The sequence below is a fragment of the Gadus morhua genome, chromosome 16, assembly GCF_902167405.1.
Source record: "Gadus morhua chromosome 16, gadMor3.0, whole genome shotgun sequence".
Taxonomy (NCBI): Eukaryota; Metazoa; Chordata; class Actinopteri; order Gadiformes; family Gadidae; genus Gadus; species Gadus morhua.
The window spans coordinates 20,945,868-20,962,685 of record NC_044063.1 but is presented as its reverse complement, the minus strand read 5'-3'; the positions used below and the strand labels follow the sequence as shown (position 1 = coordinate 20,962,685).

Below are 16,818 nucleotides of genomic sequence, written 5' to 3'. Positions count from 1 at the left end.
GATTTGGCAATCAAAGCATTTATCTTCTTTAGATATTTTTGTTTTTAATTCATTTTTGCATGTCTCATTGGACAAGAGTGATTGTGTTGGATGATTTCATCACGGCAATTAAATAATTCATCTGTTTTTTGTGATGCAACAAATCCAGGATTAAAACCCATATTTCATCTGCATTAGGGAACAGTTTAGACAGGACAACACGCCACATTCTTGTTATAATTGAAAATGTCATTTGTGGAATTAAATAATAATTATTGATTTTTGAACTCCCGACAAACAAATAGTTTTTGATCAATGAATTTTTCACCATAACTTCATCGCAGAGCTACCAAAGCCCCAGAGAGCGAGTCCTAAATCCAGACTGCTCTCTTCTGACACCACTTAGAATCCCCCTCCCCATTCCTCAGCTATGGTATTAAAGTTAAACTGACACGTCCCCGTCATGTCACCCAGTGCGAGCAGAGGCCACCAAGGTCATCTCCAACGGCCCCTCTTGGTGTTCCTGGCGTTCCCTGACCTCTGACCCCTGACTTGTGTGACCCCCACTCCTACAGGTTCAGGATGAGCGGTATGCGCAGCTACAACCCGGAGCAGATCATGTTGAAGGCAGCAGGCAGGAGGTCCAGCCAAGACGTCAACATCATGAAGGAGAAGCTCATCTTCTCTGGTTAGGACCCAGGGCTGATTGTTGTTGTGGTGGTTGTTGTTGTTGTGTTTGCGTTTGGTTAACTGTTGTACTCAGAAATGGCTTCATATGTGGCAAACAATAAAAAGGTAAGCAAAGCAGCCATTATTTTGGAGAGAATCGGGTAGGCCAAGCTGGTATGTGACTTGTTTCCCAGCATGCATCTCTCCTGAGTGTTTGTAAATGTCCTTCCTCTCCCCCCCCTCCCTACTAAGGTCCGCCCCAGTAGTCAACCTGCCTCCATCCATCCTACGTATGTGATGCCCAACCACCTCCTCTCCATCTCTCCAGTCCAGCTGGGCCTCTTCTTCCTCCTACACTTCCTTACTCCAACCCATTCCGTTGTCCAGTGTTTCCATCCCCCTGCGTACTTCACAGTACACATCCATGCATCTCCTTGCCTCCCACTCCACCTCCTCCTAAATGCAACTTTCCCCATTACCGGAGACAGAGGCGTGTGTGCGTAAGCTTTGTGACACCCCAGGGTGTCAACCCAGCTTCTTATTCAGGGGGGAGGGGTGAGAAGGTGAGCGTGATGGGTCACATTTGTTGTAATGATTTGTGTTGGTTTTTTTAGTGACATTTTCCAAAAGGATTGTTCGACAGCAACTGTTGGCTCGCTCTGTGTTCTCAAGGATGATCTCTAAGAGCCTTGAATGCCAATGTGTTTCATCAATCATTAAGTTGTTCATTGATTCACGTTCATTGTTAAATGTCAATCATTCAACCTTCTGGATGCGACACATTTTGGCCATATATTTGCCTTTTAATTAAATTTATCTGGAAAAAATAACGCTTCCATTATAAAACTGATCGTTTCATTTAATAATTTATTATACACTGCAATAGTTCAAACCATCTAACTAACAATATTTATTTTTTATCCTTGTCGTTTGGCGCCCCCTAGAGGTCAGCAACGGCATCGGCACCGCTGATGAGCTGTACATGGAGAACAGTTATGACTACTACACCAACGAAGGCATCACACAGTGATTCCCATTGGCCCACCTACATCCACTACAAGGAAACTCCTGCCTGTATGAAAGGGAATATTAGAGATGGGGGTGGGGGGGCGGTACACAAACACAAAGTGACAATGTAAGATAACTTTCTTTTTCTTCCTTTCCTGAAGTCATTTGAATAGTTGTAAGTCTGGTCTCTTCCCTTGTGCTACTTATTGACCTGCAGACCACTGCATTTTCTGGGGATGATATGGAAACTTCCCATTTGCTGTGCATACGTTGTGTATATAAGATTTGTTCATGCTCGTCTGAACTACATATTGTAATGTGAGACTGTAAAGCACTTTTTAGTATTGAAAATATTTAGCCAAATCTTTGGCTTCCTTTGCTGGGTCGAGATATTTCAGGCGCGCCATACGTTACCAATGCCTGCTTCCCTAAACATGGTTTTCTTTAGCTCTCTATTAATGATTTTCTTGAAAGCGTGTTTTGGGAAAGCTGTCACTTTATTTAACACACTGTAGTTGACATTTTAAGTTTTATCTGGCGACGATAGCTTTGGTAGAGTTGTACACGAGATGTCGACAAAGTATGAGGCAACACAAGGAAATGTTGCCTGATGTTGACACACTGCTCTGCTGTGTGATTAACACGACTAAACTTTAATATTTATATTTTGTTTTTTAAAGGACAAAAATATCGCCTTGCTGTTTACACGGTTCCTACCTGCTCGACCAAGTGAAATGTTTTTCCCTGAGAGAGGGGTATTTAAATGATGCCTCTATTATCCATGCATGGATAGGGCTGACCTCACCAGGAGATTAGTCGGAGCTGCGCTCCCTAAGAGACACTAAACGAAGTGATGGAACAGTCTGAAGTTTGCTCTTTATGGTGTCTTTTTAAGGTGCACGTGAATGTGTTTGGACGTATTTCTTTTTTTAAGATGTGAGGGCCTACAATGTATTTGGTTGACTGACTGGGTGTTTGCAGTGTTGGTATGAGTGTGTCGCTGTATAAGTAGATGGTAAATTATGCTCTGGCTAGGAGCAGCATTTTAACGATGTGACCATGGTGTGTAACACACATAGGACCAATCGTCATGGCCCTGTGGAAGTCAAGATGTCCGTACTTTGCTGGAAAGACTTGTTGAGGATTGCAGTTAACCTACAGCATGTTGTCAACTGAAGACATTTATGTTTGCTGATGATGGCGTGAAACAAAATGTGAGTGCTTTTGGGCAAATGAAGTGGGGTGTTTTTATGTGAAAAGAAATCTGTAAGCGGTTGAAGGGACATTGCATAACAACCGGCTGTGCAGGGTCAATAAAGGGATTGCCTTTTGTGTTATTTTCTCTCTTTGGGTAGCCTATTACTGTGCCTCAAAGGTTAACATTAAAAGCTCATTTGAAACAAGAGTTTCTGAGAATTGTGTTCATTTTGAGCCATGTGTAGAAGAGCTGATTTTTTTCGTTTGAGCGGATTTTTATAATTATTTAGCCAGGACGATTTGGCTCGAAAAACTATGGTAGAGGGTGCATAATGTAAAAAATATATTTTTTCACAACATTTTCATCTTTACATTTTATGTGGATCATATTATATAAATGCAGGCCACTCCCATTGGAAGTTTAAAATACATTTGTATTTAAGATAACTAACATTAGTTTGATTGTTGTCTCAACCCACAGTTCACTTACAATCCAAAAGGTTCAGTTATGAGAAGTAATTTTAAATCAAGGATTTGGGTAAATAAAGACAATATAGTGAATAGGCCACTCGTCTTGCAGTCATTTTGAACTGGCCCTTGTTTTCACAATAAGGGGTCGTGGTCCTTATGACAGACAGGTGAAGTAAGCCTGGCTGATGGGGTTAGCAGTACCTGAGCAGGACTGATGACCTAGCTGCCTCCGTGGATTGAGGCTACAATGGATGGCTGCCAACAGGGAAAAACTATCTCATCAGATGTCTGGAAGATGGCGTCAGGGACTTTGGTTCTCCTTTACAATCTACTTCCACACCAGCAAATAGCTTCTAGTCACTTACATTGCGCAGGCAGTTGAATAGTGATAAGGAAAGAGGAAAGCTAATTTGCGGAAGCATATGACTCAGACTGTACAGTCATATTAAGACGGAAGAAGAGCTGCTACAGGACAGTAGGAAGTATGTGCAATACTTTCTGTTAAAAGGCTGTTCTACTTGCATAGAAAAAAATGTAGGAAAAACAAACGATGTAAATAAACATCACAGCATTTGAAAAGTTGATCTTGAAAGGCGTTGGCAGCCTGGTCAATGCAAGCGAATGGAGGGTTGAAATTTTGGTGAAATATTGCTTTCATTTTGACTTTTGATCAATCAAATTTCTCTCAAACTATAATTAGCCTTAAATCATCAGTTCAAAGCTGGTTAGATTTAAAAATGTGGCTTGTATCAACATTCTAGGATGAATACATTAATTATTAATCCACGCTTGGATTTTATGTAGGCCTACTGCATCAACTAGAATTTTGCCAACCCTTTCAACAAAGCCCTATATAAGAAATCAAGTCATCTGAAGTGGATGTTTAAAGTTACACAACTTTAATTGACTAAAATAAATACGTTTGCTCTTTTAAGTATCAGTTGTAAATTTCACTTTACGATAGGAATAAAAAAAAAAAATCCTTATGAAAATAGTTATTTATTATACTCTTCAGTAAGAATAAACACACATCTTCCTATTTACATAGTCATCTGATTTATCAGTATATTTATCAGTACGAAAGCGAGGCAGCGTGAGGCCTAATGTTAATCTTACGTAATTAGAATAAGTTTCGGAATGAGATTTGAATGAAATTCTAAAAGCGGCAGGCATATACAGTTTATCGTTTCCTTGGGAAACATACAGACCGTGGCTAGGACTATATGTCAACACGTTCCTTGATAATGTACACATTGAAATAATTCAACCTAATCACATCAAAGTACGAACATGTATAGCAACACAAGGTCATGGCATTAACACATTTCCACAAGCGTTTCCTAGGCAACACGAAAACTGCATGTAGCCAATTGGGCCATTGCCATATAATAAGCCTGAACATGGCAGAGGTGGGCCTTCAAAGTGGCTTGCTGAGGTTGGACCTTTCACGTTGCTAGAAGTGAGCTCTTTGGAGAAAAATAAATATACTAAATCTGACTGGCGGAGCTCCAACATCATATTCTGACATGATGATGAGTCATGTCAAAGCAGAGCAGTTTCCCAGCAGCTGATTGGCCAATCTATACGGACAACTCAATCTGCAAAAAAACATACATTGGAATGACAAGCTGCTGAATGCTCCAATGTAGAACATATTAAGTAGGCTCCTATAAGTTACTTAATGTGTTGTTGATGAGGTCTTGAGAAACCGTTGTCTTTGCAGTAGTCCTAGTCTCGCAAAGCCAGACCAAACTACAGCAAGTAGCAAGTAGTCCTAGCAATTACACTGTCATCTTTTGTCCCAATAACCTGCTGTGGAACCTAATGCCAGTGTTTATGTCTTTGTTACACATCAGCCTTTTGTCTTCATTAACAGGCCATATGAAGAAGCACTAGCCTGTGGCACATCACCCCTACCGTAAACACTATGGTAGCGCTCAGAAAAGGCACGCACATTGGGTCAACATCTGTTGGAAAAGTAAGGGAGGGGGCGCCAGTATCGCCATACGTAAAGCGCTCACAGGCCCATTCAAATGTGCAAATAAATAAATAAATAATATTTAAAGTTCTGGATGAACTGGCTGATTTACAATGTATAATAATATCTATATCTATATGTAAAGGATCGGTCCCTGAATGGCACACTATCAGAAATGCCATGCAAAAAGTCATGATAACCTTCCAGCTAAATGTAAAGATGGCATCTCATTGCATTGACGAGAAACATGTACAACAAAGCAATCTGTCACTAGAAAACATCCAAAATGAACACCTATTACTATCAGAAGCATGAACCAGTGACATTGGTAACAAATGATGTTGATACATGTTAACAAATAATTTAAAACTATGTTTTTCTCAAATCCACGTATAGCTGTTTAAACAACATCCTATAGATATCTCCATAAGCGACTGGTTCTTCTTGCCCTTACCAATGATTCTGGTGACCCAACAGCATTCATCCATTGTGCACCTTCACCAGAGACTACACCTGCCTAATTTCAGAAGCATTGCACTTTTAAGTATTCAGTCGTATTCCTCGGGTACCCTCTATGTCATGGTTTTAGGCTGAGAGTTGGGGGCCTCTATCCGTGACTAGTTGAAATTGACCTTGCGCAGGTGTCTGTTTGGGATTTCTATGGCGCTGACTTGCAAGGGCCAGGAACCTCCCATGATGCCCGCCTGGATGGCCACCCCCGTGACCACGGCCAGGTCGGGGTCCACCGACGTGTTGGGCTCCTTGCCGAAGAACTGTCGGATCAGCTGCCTGATCCGGGGTATCCTGGTGGAGCCTCCCACGAGCACGATCTCGTCCACCTCCTCAGCCTTCAGGCGGCCCTCCACCAGCACCGTCTTGATGGGCTCCAGGATCTTCTGGAAGAGGTCCGCGTTGAGCTCCTCAAACGCCTCGCGGGTGACGGTCATTTGGAAGAGGACGGGCGGCTTCCCGGCTGCAGGGGTCTCCGCCGCCTGGAGCTGCAGGGGCACCCGGACGCTGACGCTGGGCTGGAGGGTGAGGTTGAGCTTGGCCTCATCGGCGTGCTGACGGAGGCGGTGGACGTCTTCTTTGAGAGAGACTGCGATGCCGAACGTCTGCAGGACTTGGTCCATCATGTGCTGCAGCAGCCGCTGGCTGAAGTCTTGGCCGCCCAGCTTGTTGTTCCCTAGGGACAAAACCAAAGGGGTTTCAATATAGGCCTACTAGTAAACTACAGATGTACACAGTTACAAAATAGAAAGAAACAGGACTTTAGACCAGTAGACCAAAGCTCTTCAAAAAGTTAAAACTATAAAAACGTTTCAGACAATAAAAGCCTTGTAACTTTTCCTATACAAACCAACTGGTTGATCTGCAGCAATTTGAGATGAGGGATAGAGAGGGGTGACCGGCCTACCTGCCATGGCCCTGGTGATGAACATGCCTCCCTGTTTGTTGAGCAGGGACACGTCCAGCGTTCCTCCACCCAGGTCCACCACCAGCACGTTGAACACCTCTACCTTGTGGAGGCCGTACGCCATAGCAGCCGCCGTGGGCTCGTTGATTACCCGTAGGATTTCTAAACCTGGAGGTGGGCCGTCACATTACAGTCGTTAACCAAGCTAGTAGCAACATTCTGCATGGACGGTGAGTGAATTGAAAAAATACAAACCATGCACCACCACAAAACAAGATAAAAGTGAGTTTGATGAAATCTACTATGTTTTTAAATAACGCATTCAATTAAAAGGTAAAAGGGATTCTCCAGTTATATGTAAATCATTGTTCATGATCATTGTGTATGTCAAATTCATGTTCGTATTAACAGCTGCTTATGTCTGGGTAACCTGTCAGTGGCCGCAGTGTATTCCCTTTCAAATAAACAGGACCTAGGCTACTGTAACACTGCAAGTCAATCGAAGTAGATAGCAAAAGCTAACCCAGCAAACTCACCTTCTGGATGAACAATGATGAATTTGGAAATAAATAAATTATCAGAATCTGGGTAAGACAGGTATCTGCTTATTTACATACATCTCTGCGTTTCCTTTTTGGAAAAGGGAAGGCCAAGTGAAGGCAACTTTCTTGTTTGTTTGTAGTGGCAAGCGATCCCCTCTAGTAATCTTTAAAGGAGAAATCCGGTGTAAAATGGATCTGGGATATGTTTGGTATGATAACGAGTTGGAATGTTCGGTTGGGAGCAAAAAAAAACGCATGTAGACACATTCTTAAGTTGGCTGTTTTAGCCGGTTCTACCAAAACGCTATACACTTTGAATGATAGGGGCGATAAAAACGAAATCGGTATTTTAAACCACTTACAAGCCTAGAAGTAGATCGATAAGTAGATTGGCGAACACGGAGCTTGCGTGTTGTAGACAGATGTCACAAGCTCTGTGTTCGCCAATCTACCTATCGAGTCTTGAAGACAAGATGGTGTCGACGGGTGAATTACTGATGGTATTGTGTGCATAAAATAAATAAAAACAATTTTTTAATAAACAATCTGTACACTTACAGTTATCAAGTTAGTTATCAATGGCTCGTTTGAGACCCTTATTATACTACCAAAGAAGTGTAGGGCTACTTCTAGCCTTGTAAGTGGTTTAAAATAACGATTTAGTGATTACCATGAGACATGCCCCTATCGTTCCAAGTTTAAAGCGTTTTGGTAGAATCGGCTAAAACAGCCAACTTATGAATGCGTCTATATGCGTTTTTTTTGCTCCCAAACGAACATTCCAACTCGTTATCATACCAAACATATCCAAGATCCATTTTACACCGGATTTCTCCTTTAAGTAACAATTGACTCAACTTAGTTATTTCTAAGCTCCCTGATTACAAATTAGAATTTGGAGAATCAAGAAGTTGAATAGAATTGAGAGAAACATGGCAGAAATTACTGCAGACACGCCATTGCTGTGAACTGTACAGCAATCCAGGAAACTACTTTAAAATAGAAAGTGACTACTGACCAGCAAGATTAGCAGCCCTGATAGTGTAGTTTCGCTGTCTTTCGTCAAACTCAGCGGGCACAGAGATAACAGCCTTCTCTATCTGCATCCCCAGGTGTTTCTCAGCCATCTGCTTCATCTTCAACAATAGTCTGGAGCCAATGAACTCTGGGCTGACAGTAAATGTCAGATTGGTGGTAACTAGGAACTCTGCACTGCCGTTGTTGTTTATCACCTAGCGGACGGTAAAGAAAGATGGCACTTGAGCATTTAAGCTGAAACATGTCTTGTACGGCTATAAAAATAAAGTTAAATACATTTGTTTGAATTAGTATAAACTTAATATACTTTGCCACTTTAAATAATACATTAACAACAACATAGCTCACCTGGAATGGATAGCGAGCACTCTCCTGTTCTAAAAGGTTGGGGTCGAAGATCTTGCCTATGAATCGTTTCGCATCATAGATTGTGTTCTGGGGGTTGCTGTCAGCCAGGTCCTGGGCCTCATGCCCCACCAGGACCTCGGTGAGGGTGAACGACACAGCACTGGGTATGCTTTTCCTTCCTTCTTCATCGGCGATCACCTCGACGTCGCCGACCCCGGGGTTGAACACCCCCACCGAGCAGTACGTGGTCCCCAGATCCAGCCCGATCACTCTGGGTTTGGGAGGAGGCAGATACTGCTGGCCCAGGTAGCCGGCCAGGAACAAGGCGAGGATGACAGAACCTGGCGTCAGCAGCGGACCGGAAGAGACAAGTTGCGATTACATATAAATTATTATACAACCTAAACAATGATTAATAACACTAGGTGGTTCTAAGATCAGGCCAATAACACGTAGTTGCCTTCATGAGCAATAGACAAAACAGCTAGTTAGCTAAAACATTATACAGTAACGTAACGTTAGCGAGAATTTATTATGTAGCAATGTAAGATAACTTACCTATCATGGACACTTCTCCAGACATAACTATGCGGTCTGTAGTGATAATGTATTTATTATACTGTGAAGGATGCCCGGTCTTCTAAAGATTGCGTCTGACCGTAGCGTTCCAAGCGTATGGAACAACTACACGTCATCTTTGTGTCGTAGTTCCTGAGTCCCATGAGCCTGGGTATTGTAGTTCTTTTAAGGTATTTTGAGACTCACAGTTGAGCGTAGCGACACCTGGCGGTTCACCTAACAATAACATACACGTTTATGCTGCGTTTCGGCCTATGGGGTTTATTTAGCACTTCCTCTAACAGAAGCAAAAGTGTGAACTGATATTTCATTCAATATCTATACAAGCAATATGCGTAAGAAACATCATTTTTATTGATGACAGCATTATGCATTCATGAATTCATTTACAAGAAACATTGAAACACATGGTCATATCTAAACATAGAAGTCTGTCTCATATAGAACATAAGGGTTGTTATGTTATGATTTTGAACGGACTGAGAACAGGCGAGTAGCCAGTTCCTTATTCCTCGTGCTGTCCCCTCCGGGCTAGAAAACAGGGTTTATCTTGATATGAGACAGAAAACAAGCAACAAGCTACTTTTCTTATTTATTATTTTATTGCTTTCATTAACAAAACAGTGAGGAGAGTGACGAATCTTAAAACACAGGGATTGTGGGTAATGTAGTTAAGGGAGAGAGAGTGAGCGTGAGAGAGAGAGAGAGAGAGAGAGAGAGAGAGAGAGAGAGAGAGAGAGAGAGAGAGAGAGAGAGAGAGAGAGAGAGAGAGAGAGAGAGAGAGAGAGAGAGAGAGAGAGAGAGAGAGAGAGAGAGAGAGAGAGAGAGAGAGAGAGAGTCTTGCAAAAGTTCCTTTATCTGGTTCCATTCTTTATTTCAATTGGAAATGTAATAATGGGAAACTAAAACTTTACATTAGTAACTACTTCACTCTAATGCCTTCATTGAGGAAGTAAAAAAATATGATTATGATAAAGGCTTTATAAACAGAAAGCACTGCATTTGTATATATATATATACATTATATACAAGAAGATCCGTTAATAATTTTACTTTTCTGAGCAATGTAAGGTATCTAAAATCCCAGGTCAAGAGAAGTATGTTGTCTTCAGTTTTTCACCTACTAATATCACGATGCAGAACTTCTTTTAATTTATTTTAGAAGGGGCCTTTTTTGCCCTGGCAAAATAAAGCACTGTCCAGGAATGTTATACCCCTTTGTTGGGCGCATATCAGAACCAAATTCACCACCTCGCCCTTAATAAGGGACTCAGGGACTCTGGATTTGATTCAATGTGTTCAATGACATCCCAGAATGTCATAATGACATCAAGACCTCCATGGGGGGGCGGCCGTGCTGACCCAGGCTAGCCCTCCGCCGTGCTGGGGGCAGGGTCTCCCTCCTCCTTCAGGGGGTCGGAGCCCTCTGAGGGGATGAAGCAGCCGGAGTCCCGGAGACCCTCCATGTCCTCCTCTGGCAGACCACAGGTAGATCTCCCCTCCTCGGCCGCTTTCTGCCCATCACCTGAGGACATCGGTTTATTTGGATCACAATGTGGCACTGGTGCTACTGAACACCAACTAGCACGTGAAAATATGATGGATTAAAGCGGATGTTCAAAAGTCATGTGCAGCATGTCAACAAGCTCTTTGCTTAAAATATTAAAGAAACTTTTTTTAATACTGAAAGTCTCACCTACTAACTGGGAGGGGCAAAATCGACCCGACTTTAATAGAGTAAAATTATAGTTTTTGACTTTTAAGGTGTGCAACTTCCTTCATGTTAGTTTTAATGCTAACACCGAATGACTCATCATGAGATACAAGTGTTGTAATAGTCTTTGCATATGTTTGAAATGCAGTTCAATATCAACATTTTTGCAAAAGTTCTTTAATTTTGACTTTGAATAAATGTACCTTTGATTTAGTCATGTTTAATCCAAGGCTTTCTGTGATCAGGTGGCCACTCCGCCAGAATAATAGCCGGTAAGCTTGATTAAATTGCTTGAATCTGACGTCAGCACTCTCACATTAGAAGGTCACCCTGCGGCCATCTGTTTGCTCTCACACTAAACCAAACACTACTTCCCTTTGACATTAAATGGCTTATCACACACACACACACACACACACACACACACACACACACACACACACACACACACACACACACACACACACACACACACACACACACACACACACACACACACACACACACACACACACCTGGAAAAGTGTCATGAAGACCCTCCTGGAAAAGTCCCCCCCCCCCAGAATTACAATTCTTTTCGACTCAAGTGGAAAGGTTTGTTTACCACTCGGTACAGAGAGATAAGCATCTTTCTGGTTAAAAAGAGCAGATTAGAAGAGCACAATCGGCCTCTTCACATTAAGCGTGCAGGAGAGGAAGTCACATGACAAGCCTCTTTCAGCATGCAGGGTGCGTTGCTTTAGTTGGGGTGAGGGAGACGTGCTGTTGCCTCATTCAGTGTCTTCACGACTAGAGCTTCTTCCACGTCATCACATTATTATAATAACAGGGTTGTAGGTGTTCTCTTCTTAGAGACTCTGATCTGGGGGGGGGGGGGGGGGGGTATGGGTATATTAACATGTGACTGCACACCAATGTCTCCAGAGACATGGTGACTAATGTATGATAGTAAGCATTATTGTCCCTTAACACTTATATTCAGAAACAACACGGCCTCCAAAAACTATTGGCCTAAGCAACGCCAGTAGAGACATATACTTTTCCCTGAAATTTTAAACGTCACAAACGTGCAAAAATATATATTAATATGGCATTCAGCCCAATGCTTAAAATAAATCTGTCTCATTCAATAGGCCAATGCTGTGGTAAAGTTTGTAAAGTATGACCAAGTGTTTCTTTCTGTTCAATAGATAGAATCTCATCAATCCCCTGTAGGAGAAATGTATTAATGTTTGTCCCTATAAAACAATAATGGTAAAAAAATAAATACAAAACATGACGCTAACTCTAAAGTCAAACCGTCCAATCTGAAGGCTCTACTTAACCTCTCCCCCTACTCACTTCCACCAATGCAAAGCGAACAGAACTAAGTAGGGGAGGGTGTAGCCTAACTCGTTTGTTAACGACCCAGAGAAACACAATGCAAATTCAATGTGAACATGTATGAGGCTTTGTAATAAAATCCAGGACAATTTTGAAATTCAGCCCGGACACATTTTTTTAAAAGTGTCTCAAAAAAAGGGCATGTCCGGGAAAAAGAGGACGTCTGATTACCCTACGTACGGGGAACCCATTTGATTCCTACCTTTTCCACTGTTGCGGCGGAAATTGGTGGGCGCTATACTGGTCATTTCTCTGCATGAGAAATACGTGTAAAATAAGTGTGGCGTGTGAGCTTGTGCATGGGTTGAATTGAGTGTGTCTCACGCCTAGCGCGTGAGACTTGAGAGCCCTGCACACACACTCTCAATATGTTGAGTGCTTTGGGTATCTAGAAAAGCGCTTTATAAATGCAATCAAGAATTTGTATTATTAGAAGTAGCAGAAATATTAGTATTACCAGCAGTAGTATAAGTATTATTAGCAGTACAGTAATATTAATATTAGTAGCAGTAGTATTGGTAGTATTAATAGTAGTAGCAGTAGTAGTAGTAGTAGTAGCAATAGTAGTAGTAGTAGTGTGTTACTGACCTTCTGTGTAGCAGCAGTCCGCTGCAGCTAGCAGCCTGCGTCTGTGCTCAGGGTCTTTGATATTCAGCTCTATCAGGTGTTTCTCCTTTAGATGCATCAGGTCATCCACCGTCTGGTAACCGTTCAGAAGCAAGGCTGAGGCGTACTCCTGAGAACACCAGTGCCAGGAATGTTACAAAGAGAGACTTGGGACTATTGTATTTGCATCAAATTTTCAAAATTACAGAAAGTAATTCATCTGCTGGATTGTTAATCGTAATGTTCCACTAAGGATCACATTTAAAGTGTCTATTTGCTAAGCAATATAAACATTTAGACCAGTTGATAACCAAGTTGCCAGAAAGAAAATAAAAAAAATTATCAACGTAATTGAAGGATGTGGCATCAGCAGCGATGATGGAAACTGATTAACCTCCAAGTAATACACGCATCTGTGTTTGCGCGTGTGTGTGTGTGTGTGTGTGTGTGTGTGTGTGTGTGTGTGTGTGTGTGTGTGTGTGTGTGTGTGTGTGTGTGTGTGTGTGTGTGTGTGAGAGTGTTTGGGTGTGTGTGGCGTGCTTGCGCGTGTGTGTGCGTGTGCGTGTGTGTGCTTGTGTATGTTTCTGTGTTTCTATGTCGCTTTGTTTTTGCATTGCCGTGTTTTTGTGTTTCTGTGTGGGATTTCGTGGTTCCATGGTTTCATCAATAAACATATCTCTGACGGGTCGCCATGTCAGCAATCAGACTTGCATAGGTTCAACCGGGATGATTAAGTAATTAAACTGTGCTTCATTTATTTTAACTATTGAAACATGTTTAACCAGTGGATAACTCCTATGTCTCTTTGACGCAGTAAAGGGGACATGGGACATTGTTGAATTACTTCCTGGGTTTCAGGAGGACCTGCCTCAGGGCCCTTCCTCACCTGTAAATTAAGCTGCTCCAGCAGCTCCAGCAGGGTGTTGGGCCTTGGCCTTCTGCTCAGCTTCTGTTGTCTGATCTTCGGGGCCTCCTCCTCTTTCTCCGTTTCGACCAAAACATCCACGTAGATGAACTTGAAGTTGCCCACTTTGTTGTTGAGCATGCCCGTCCAGATCCCCATCGGAGGCTTGCTGATGACGCTGATGATGTCACCAGCCTGCCAAAACATAACGAATCACGTTCTTTTGGGGGAATTATTTTGGGGGAATTATTTCTCAGTATACAAATGAATCAATAACAAAATAGACTTTTTTTCTTTTAAATTAAATTAACCTGATCAAAATATTACAATGCAACTTTGCTTTCGCTTGAGGTCATTTATCAACAATGCAATCTGCTGCACCTTGAGGTTGAGGGAATCCGTGTCATACGGGCTGGGCACAAAGTCTGTATGGACTCGGGCTCGGCCACAGAACTGTCCTGGGTAGGATCCGTCCTCCTCCAGTCGAAGACTGTTTCTCTTGGAGCCATTGGACTCAGTGGTTACCCCACCTGAACCAGTAAACACGAGACAATGGGTTGTGAATACAGTGTTTCTGCAGCTGTAAAGCAGCGCTGTTTGCTTTCTCACCAGCAGGGGGAGAAGAAGAGCTATAGAACAATTTACAGGCTGGAACTTACTGGAAGAGCTCTGGCCACTATAGAGACTTTCTAAAGAGTTCCTGGTCTTTGAAGAAGCTTTCTCTTGAGTGCAACTCTCTGCCTCTCCATCTGGCTCTCTGTCTGTGTCATCACCCTGAAAGGTCAAATACATGCTTAGTGAGCAAAGTTTCAAAACCGCCATGTCTGTTCATGAGAGACAGATGTCATTATTTTGGCAGAGTCAGTGCCAGGAATGTTACAAAGAGTAACTAACCCTAAATTGCAGAAATAATACATCTGCTGAATTGTTAATCCTAAATGTTCCACTAAGGATAACCGTTTAAAGTGTTTATTTGCTAAGCAATTTTAACATTTAGACCTGTTGATCAAGTTGCAAGAAAAATAATTTAAAAAAAAAGTAAATGTAAGGATGTAATATCAGCAGCGATGATGGAAACTGATTAACCTCCAAGTAATACATGCATCATTGTGTGTGTGTGTGTGTGTGTGTGTGTGTGTGTGTGTGTGTGTGTGTGTGTGTGTGTGTGTGTGTGTGTGTGTGTGTGTGTGTGTGTGTGTGTGTGTGTGTGTGTGTGTGTGTGTGTGGATAACTGGACAGGTCACAGATGTGTTTGTGCGTTTGTATGTTTCTCTGTTTCTATGTCACTTTGTTTTTGCGTTGCTGTGTTTTTGTGTTTCTGTGTGGGATTTTCTGTAACTTACCATCTCTTCAGAGCATGCCTTCTGATGCTTCTTGCCCATCTTTCTGCGCATGGTCAGTGAAATCGCCTTCATCTTCTTGCTCAGTCCAGCTGACTTATTTGATTCCAAACCGTCCAATTCTTCTTTAATCTATCCAAACATGGAAGAGCTTTGGTCAAAAAGGGGTTTCTGAGGCCCTCGAATTGGTAAAGACAAATCTTTACCAATTCACCAAAATGAGTCCATTGAATTCTGTGAAAAAGCTTACGTAAAAGGCAAAGACATTCTCAAGACCAATTGGCATCTACTAGGCCAGTTAGTGTAAACATAACTGGTTGTCCTACTACTGCTATCCCCTGTAGAAGACGTGCCTCTATGTTATAGTTACTGCTTGAAAAACAAAAAACTTTGTTAAGCTAAAAAACTGTACACTGAGCAACTTCATGTATTTGTGAGGACATGGAGTTGCATTCAGTTTCAATAATTCAGATTCTTCATTACTTCATTGATACAGAGGAATAACGTTATGTTCACAGGAGGTCAAACACAGAAAAATCATAGTAAAAACAGTGAATATAAATAAAAGGAACAGAAAATGATCAACACAAGGTACAGTAAGGCTGTGATGTAACTACCAACCATTGCGGTACCATTCTCCTCCAGCTTGGAGTGTGATAGTGGGTTTCTGAGGCCCTCGAACCTCCCAAAGCTGGTGGAGCGCTGTGGGCATGGATTAGAGACACAATATGAGACCTCCATCGGGTCAATTAATAGGATTGTGGTCGTCGTATGTGGGCTGGTGTGATTAATCCAGAATAGTGTCATGATTTGATGTGTAGAAGGTTGGTTGCACGATTGCAGCCAGGTTTTAGAACAGCATTGAGGAGTGCTGGCTTATTCACATTTGTGTGCCAGACATGACCCCATAAGTACTGCTGAAATGCTTTCGTTTTTTTTAATTTTCCATAAGCCACGAGTTCACTTAATCCTCTCACTGTGGACCCCACATCCCAAATGCCGTCGAAATAATTCTATAAATGAATAATCCTTGAAAAGCCTATTTTAATATGGAGGCCTTGCCCCTAGACAGGCCTGTCTCTTCATTCCTCTCACGTCTTGCTTTGGGACTCCCTGTATACACACATACGTTCTAATGTTAATGTTATAGTCATTTTTTAAACAAACCATCCCACTTTTACTTTTTTTGGGGAACTATGTCAATTTTGTTTAACTCACTAACCAAGATTACCAAAAAGTAAAGTAATAATCTTTGAAACCAATATTTGTTCAATTTGATCAAACACAGATTTTTGGTAGCAGGTAATTATGTTATTTGCATGAAATACTGGACTCTTTAAATGTTCCTCTTTTTATTTCAAAATTCACTTACCTTTGGTTTGTGGCTCTTGGTTTTATCTGAAACATTTGAGGCAGCCCTTTGTAACATTTTGTATTATATTTAACTGTAAATTATACTGGCTCTTGTTTTTGTTCTCGCTTCTTGACTTGTACTGGTAGGAAATGTTTGAACAGCAGATCTGCCTTGATGTCAGCCTGCCCACTTCCTCAAACCACGCAGGATGTGGCGAAATTGACTTTCTGTCAATTACTGCAAAATAAGTTTCCCAAGGATGTTTAACATGCGATTAAAGAAGCTATTTTG

At 41.9% G+C, this 16,818-nt stretch overlaps 3 protein-coding genes across 7 annotated transcripts in view; 1 reads left to right on the top strand and 2 right to left on the bottom strand.

Moving 5' to 3' along the window:
• gdpd5b (glycerophosphodiester phosphodiesterase domain containing 5b) overlaps nt 1-3,061 on the top strand; it is a 40,219-nt gene extending 37,158 nt beyond the window's left edge. For 2 of the 4 annotated variants that reach the window (XR_003979787.1, XR_003979788.1), the window contains 3 exons: nt 555-667; nt 901-1,211; nt 1,593-3,061. Coding sequence is in view for 2 of the 4 variants with exons in the window: in XM_030380008.1 (XP_030235868.1) it covers nt 555-667; nt 1,593-1,678 (199 nt within the window). In the remaining 2 variants the exon portion in view is untranslated. The remainder of the gene's footprint in view (nt 1-554; nt 668-900; nt 1,212-1,592) is intronic. The other 2 variants (XM_030380008.1, XM_030380009.1) reach the window with 1 other exon arrangement.
• A 1,243-nt stretch (nt 3,062-4,304) lies between these two features.
• On the bottom strand, nt 4,305-9,366 carry hspa13 (heat shock protein 70 family, member 13). The gene is made up of 5 exons (XM_030380010.1): nt 9,206-9,366; nt 8,648-8,988; nt 8,280-8,493; nt 6,720-6,887; nt 4,305-6,488 (listed from the first exon to the last, which is right to left on the bottom strand). Exons 1-5 carry the CDS (start codon nt 9,228-9,230, stop codon nt 5,920-5,922), a joined length of 1,317 nt encoding a protein of 438 aa, XP_030235870.1. The 5' UTR covers nt 9,231-9,366; the 3' UTR covers nt 4,305-5,919.
• A 440-nt stretch (nt 9,367-9,806) lies between these two features.
• On the bottom strand, nt 9,807-16,702 carry LOC115560628 (SAM domain-containing protein SAMSN-1). 2 transcript variants are annotated; one of them, XM_030380011.1, is made up of 8 exons: nt 16,546-16,702; nt 15,795-15,875; nt 15,177-15,305; nt 14,493-14,607; nt 14,215-14,369; nt 13,816-14,028; nt 12,912-13,059; nt 9,807-10,751 (listed from the first exon to the last, which is right to left on the bottom strand). In XM_030380011.1, exons 1-8 carry the CDS (start codon nt 16,600-16,602, stop codon nt 10,594-10,596), a joined length of 1,056 nt encoding a protein of 351 aa, XP_030235871.1. In that variant the 5' UTR covers nt 16,603-16,702; the 3' UTR covers nt 9,807-10,593. The 2 variants fall into 2 exon arrangements, with proteins under 2 accessions (XP_030235871.1, XP_030235872.1); XM_030380012.1 differs by having other exon boundaries at nt 14,215-14,363.
• Nucleotides 16,703-16,818: the final 116 nt, after the last annotated feature.

Excerpts from the sequence above, each read along its gene's own strand:
- hspa13 (XM_030380010.1), bottom strand. The coding sequence starts at position 9,230 with ATGTCTGGAGAAGTGTCCATGATAG. Across the intron at positions 6,888-8,279 it reads CAGGGCTGCTAATCTTGCTG|GTTTAGAAATCCTACGGGTA; the intron begins GTCAGTAGTCAC and ends GCCCACCTCCAG. Across the intron at positions 6,489-6,719 it reads CATCACCAGGGCCATGGCAG|GGAACAACAAGCTGGGCGGC; the intron begins GTAGGCCGGTCA and ends TTTTGTCCCTAG.
- LOC115560628 (XM_030380011.1), bottom strand. The coding sequence starts at position 16,602 with ATGTTACAAAGGGCTGCCTCAAATGTTTCAGATAAAACCAAGAGCCAC. Across the intron at positions 14,608-15,176 it reads AGGCATGCTCTGAAGAGATG|GGTGATGACACAGACAGAGA; the intron begins GTAAGTTACAGA and ends TTGACCTTTCAG. Across the intron at positions 14,370-14,492 it reads TAGTGGCCAGAGCTCTTCCA|GTTCAGGTGGGGTAACCACT; the intron begins GTAAGTTCCAGC and ends TCGTGTTTACTG.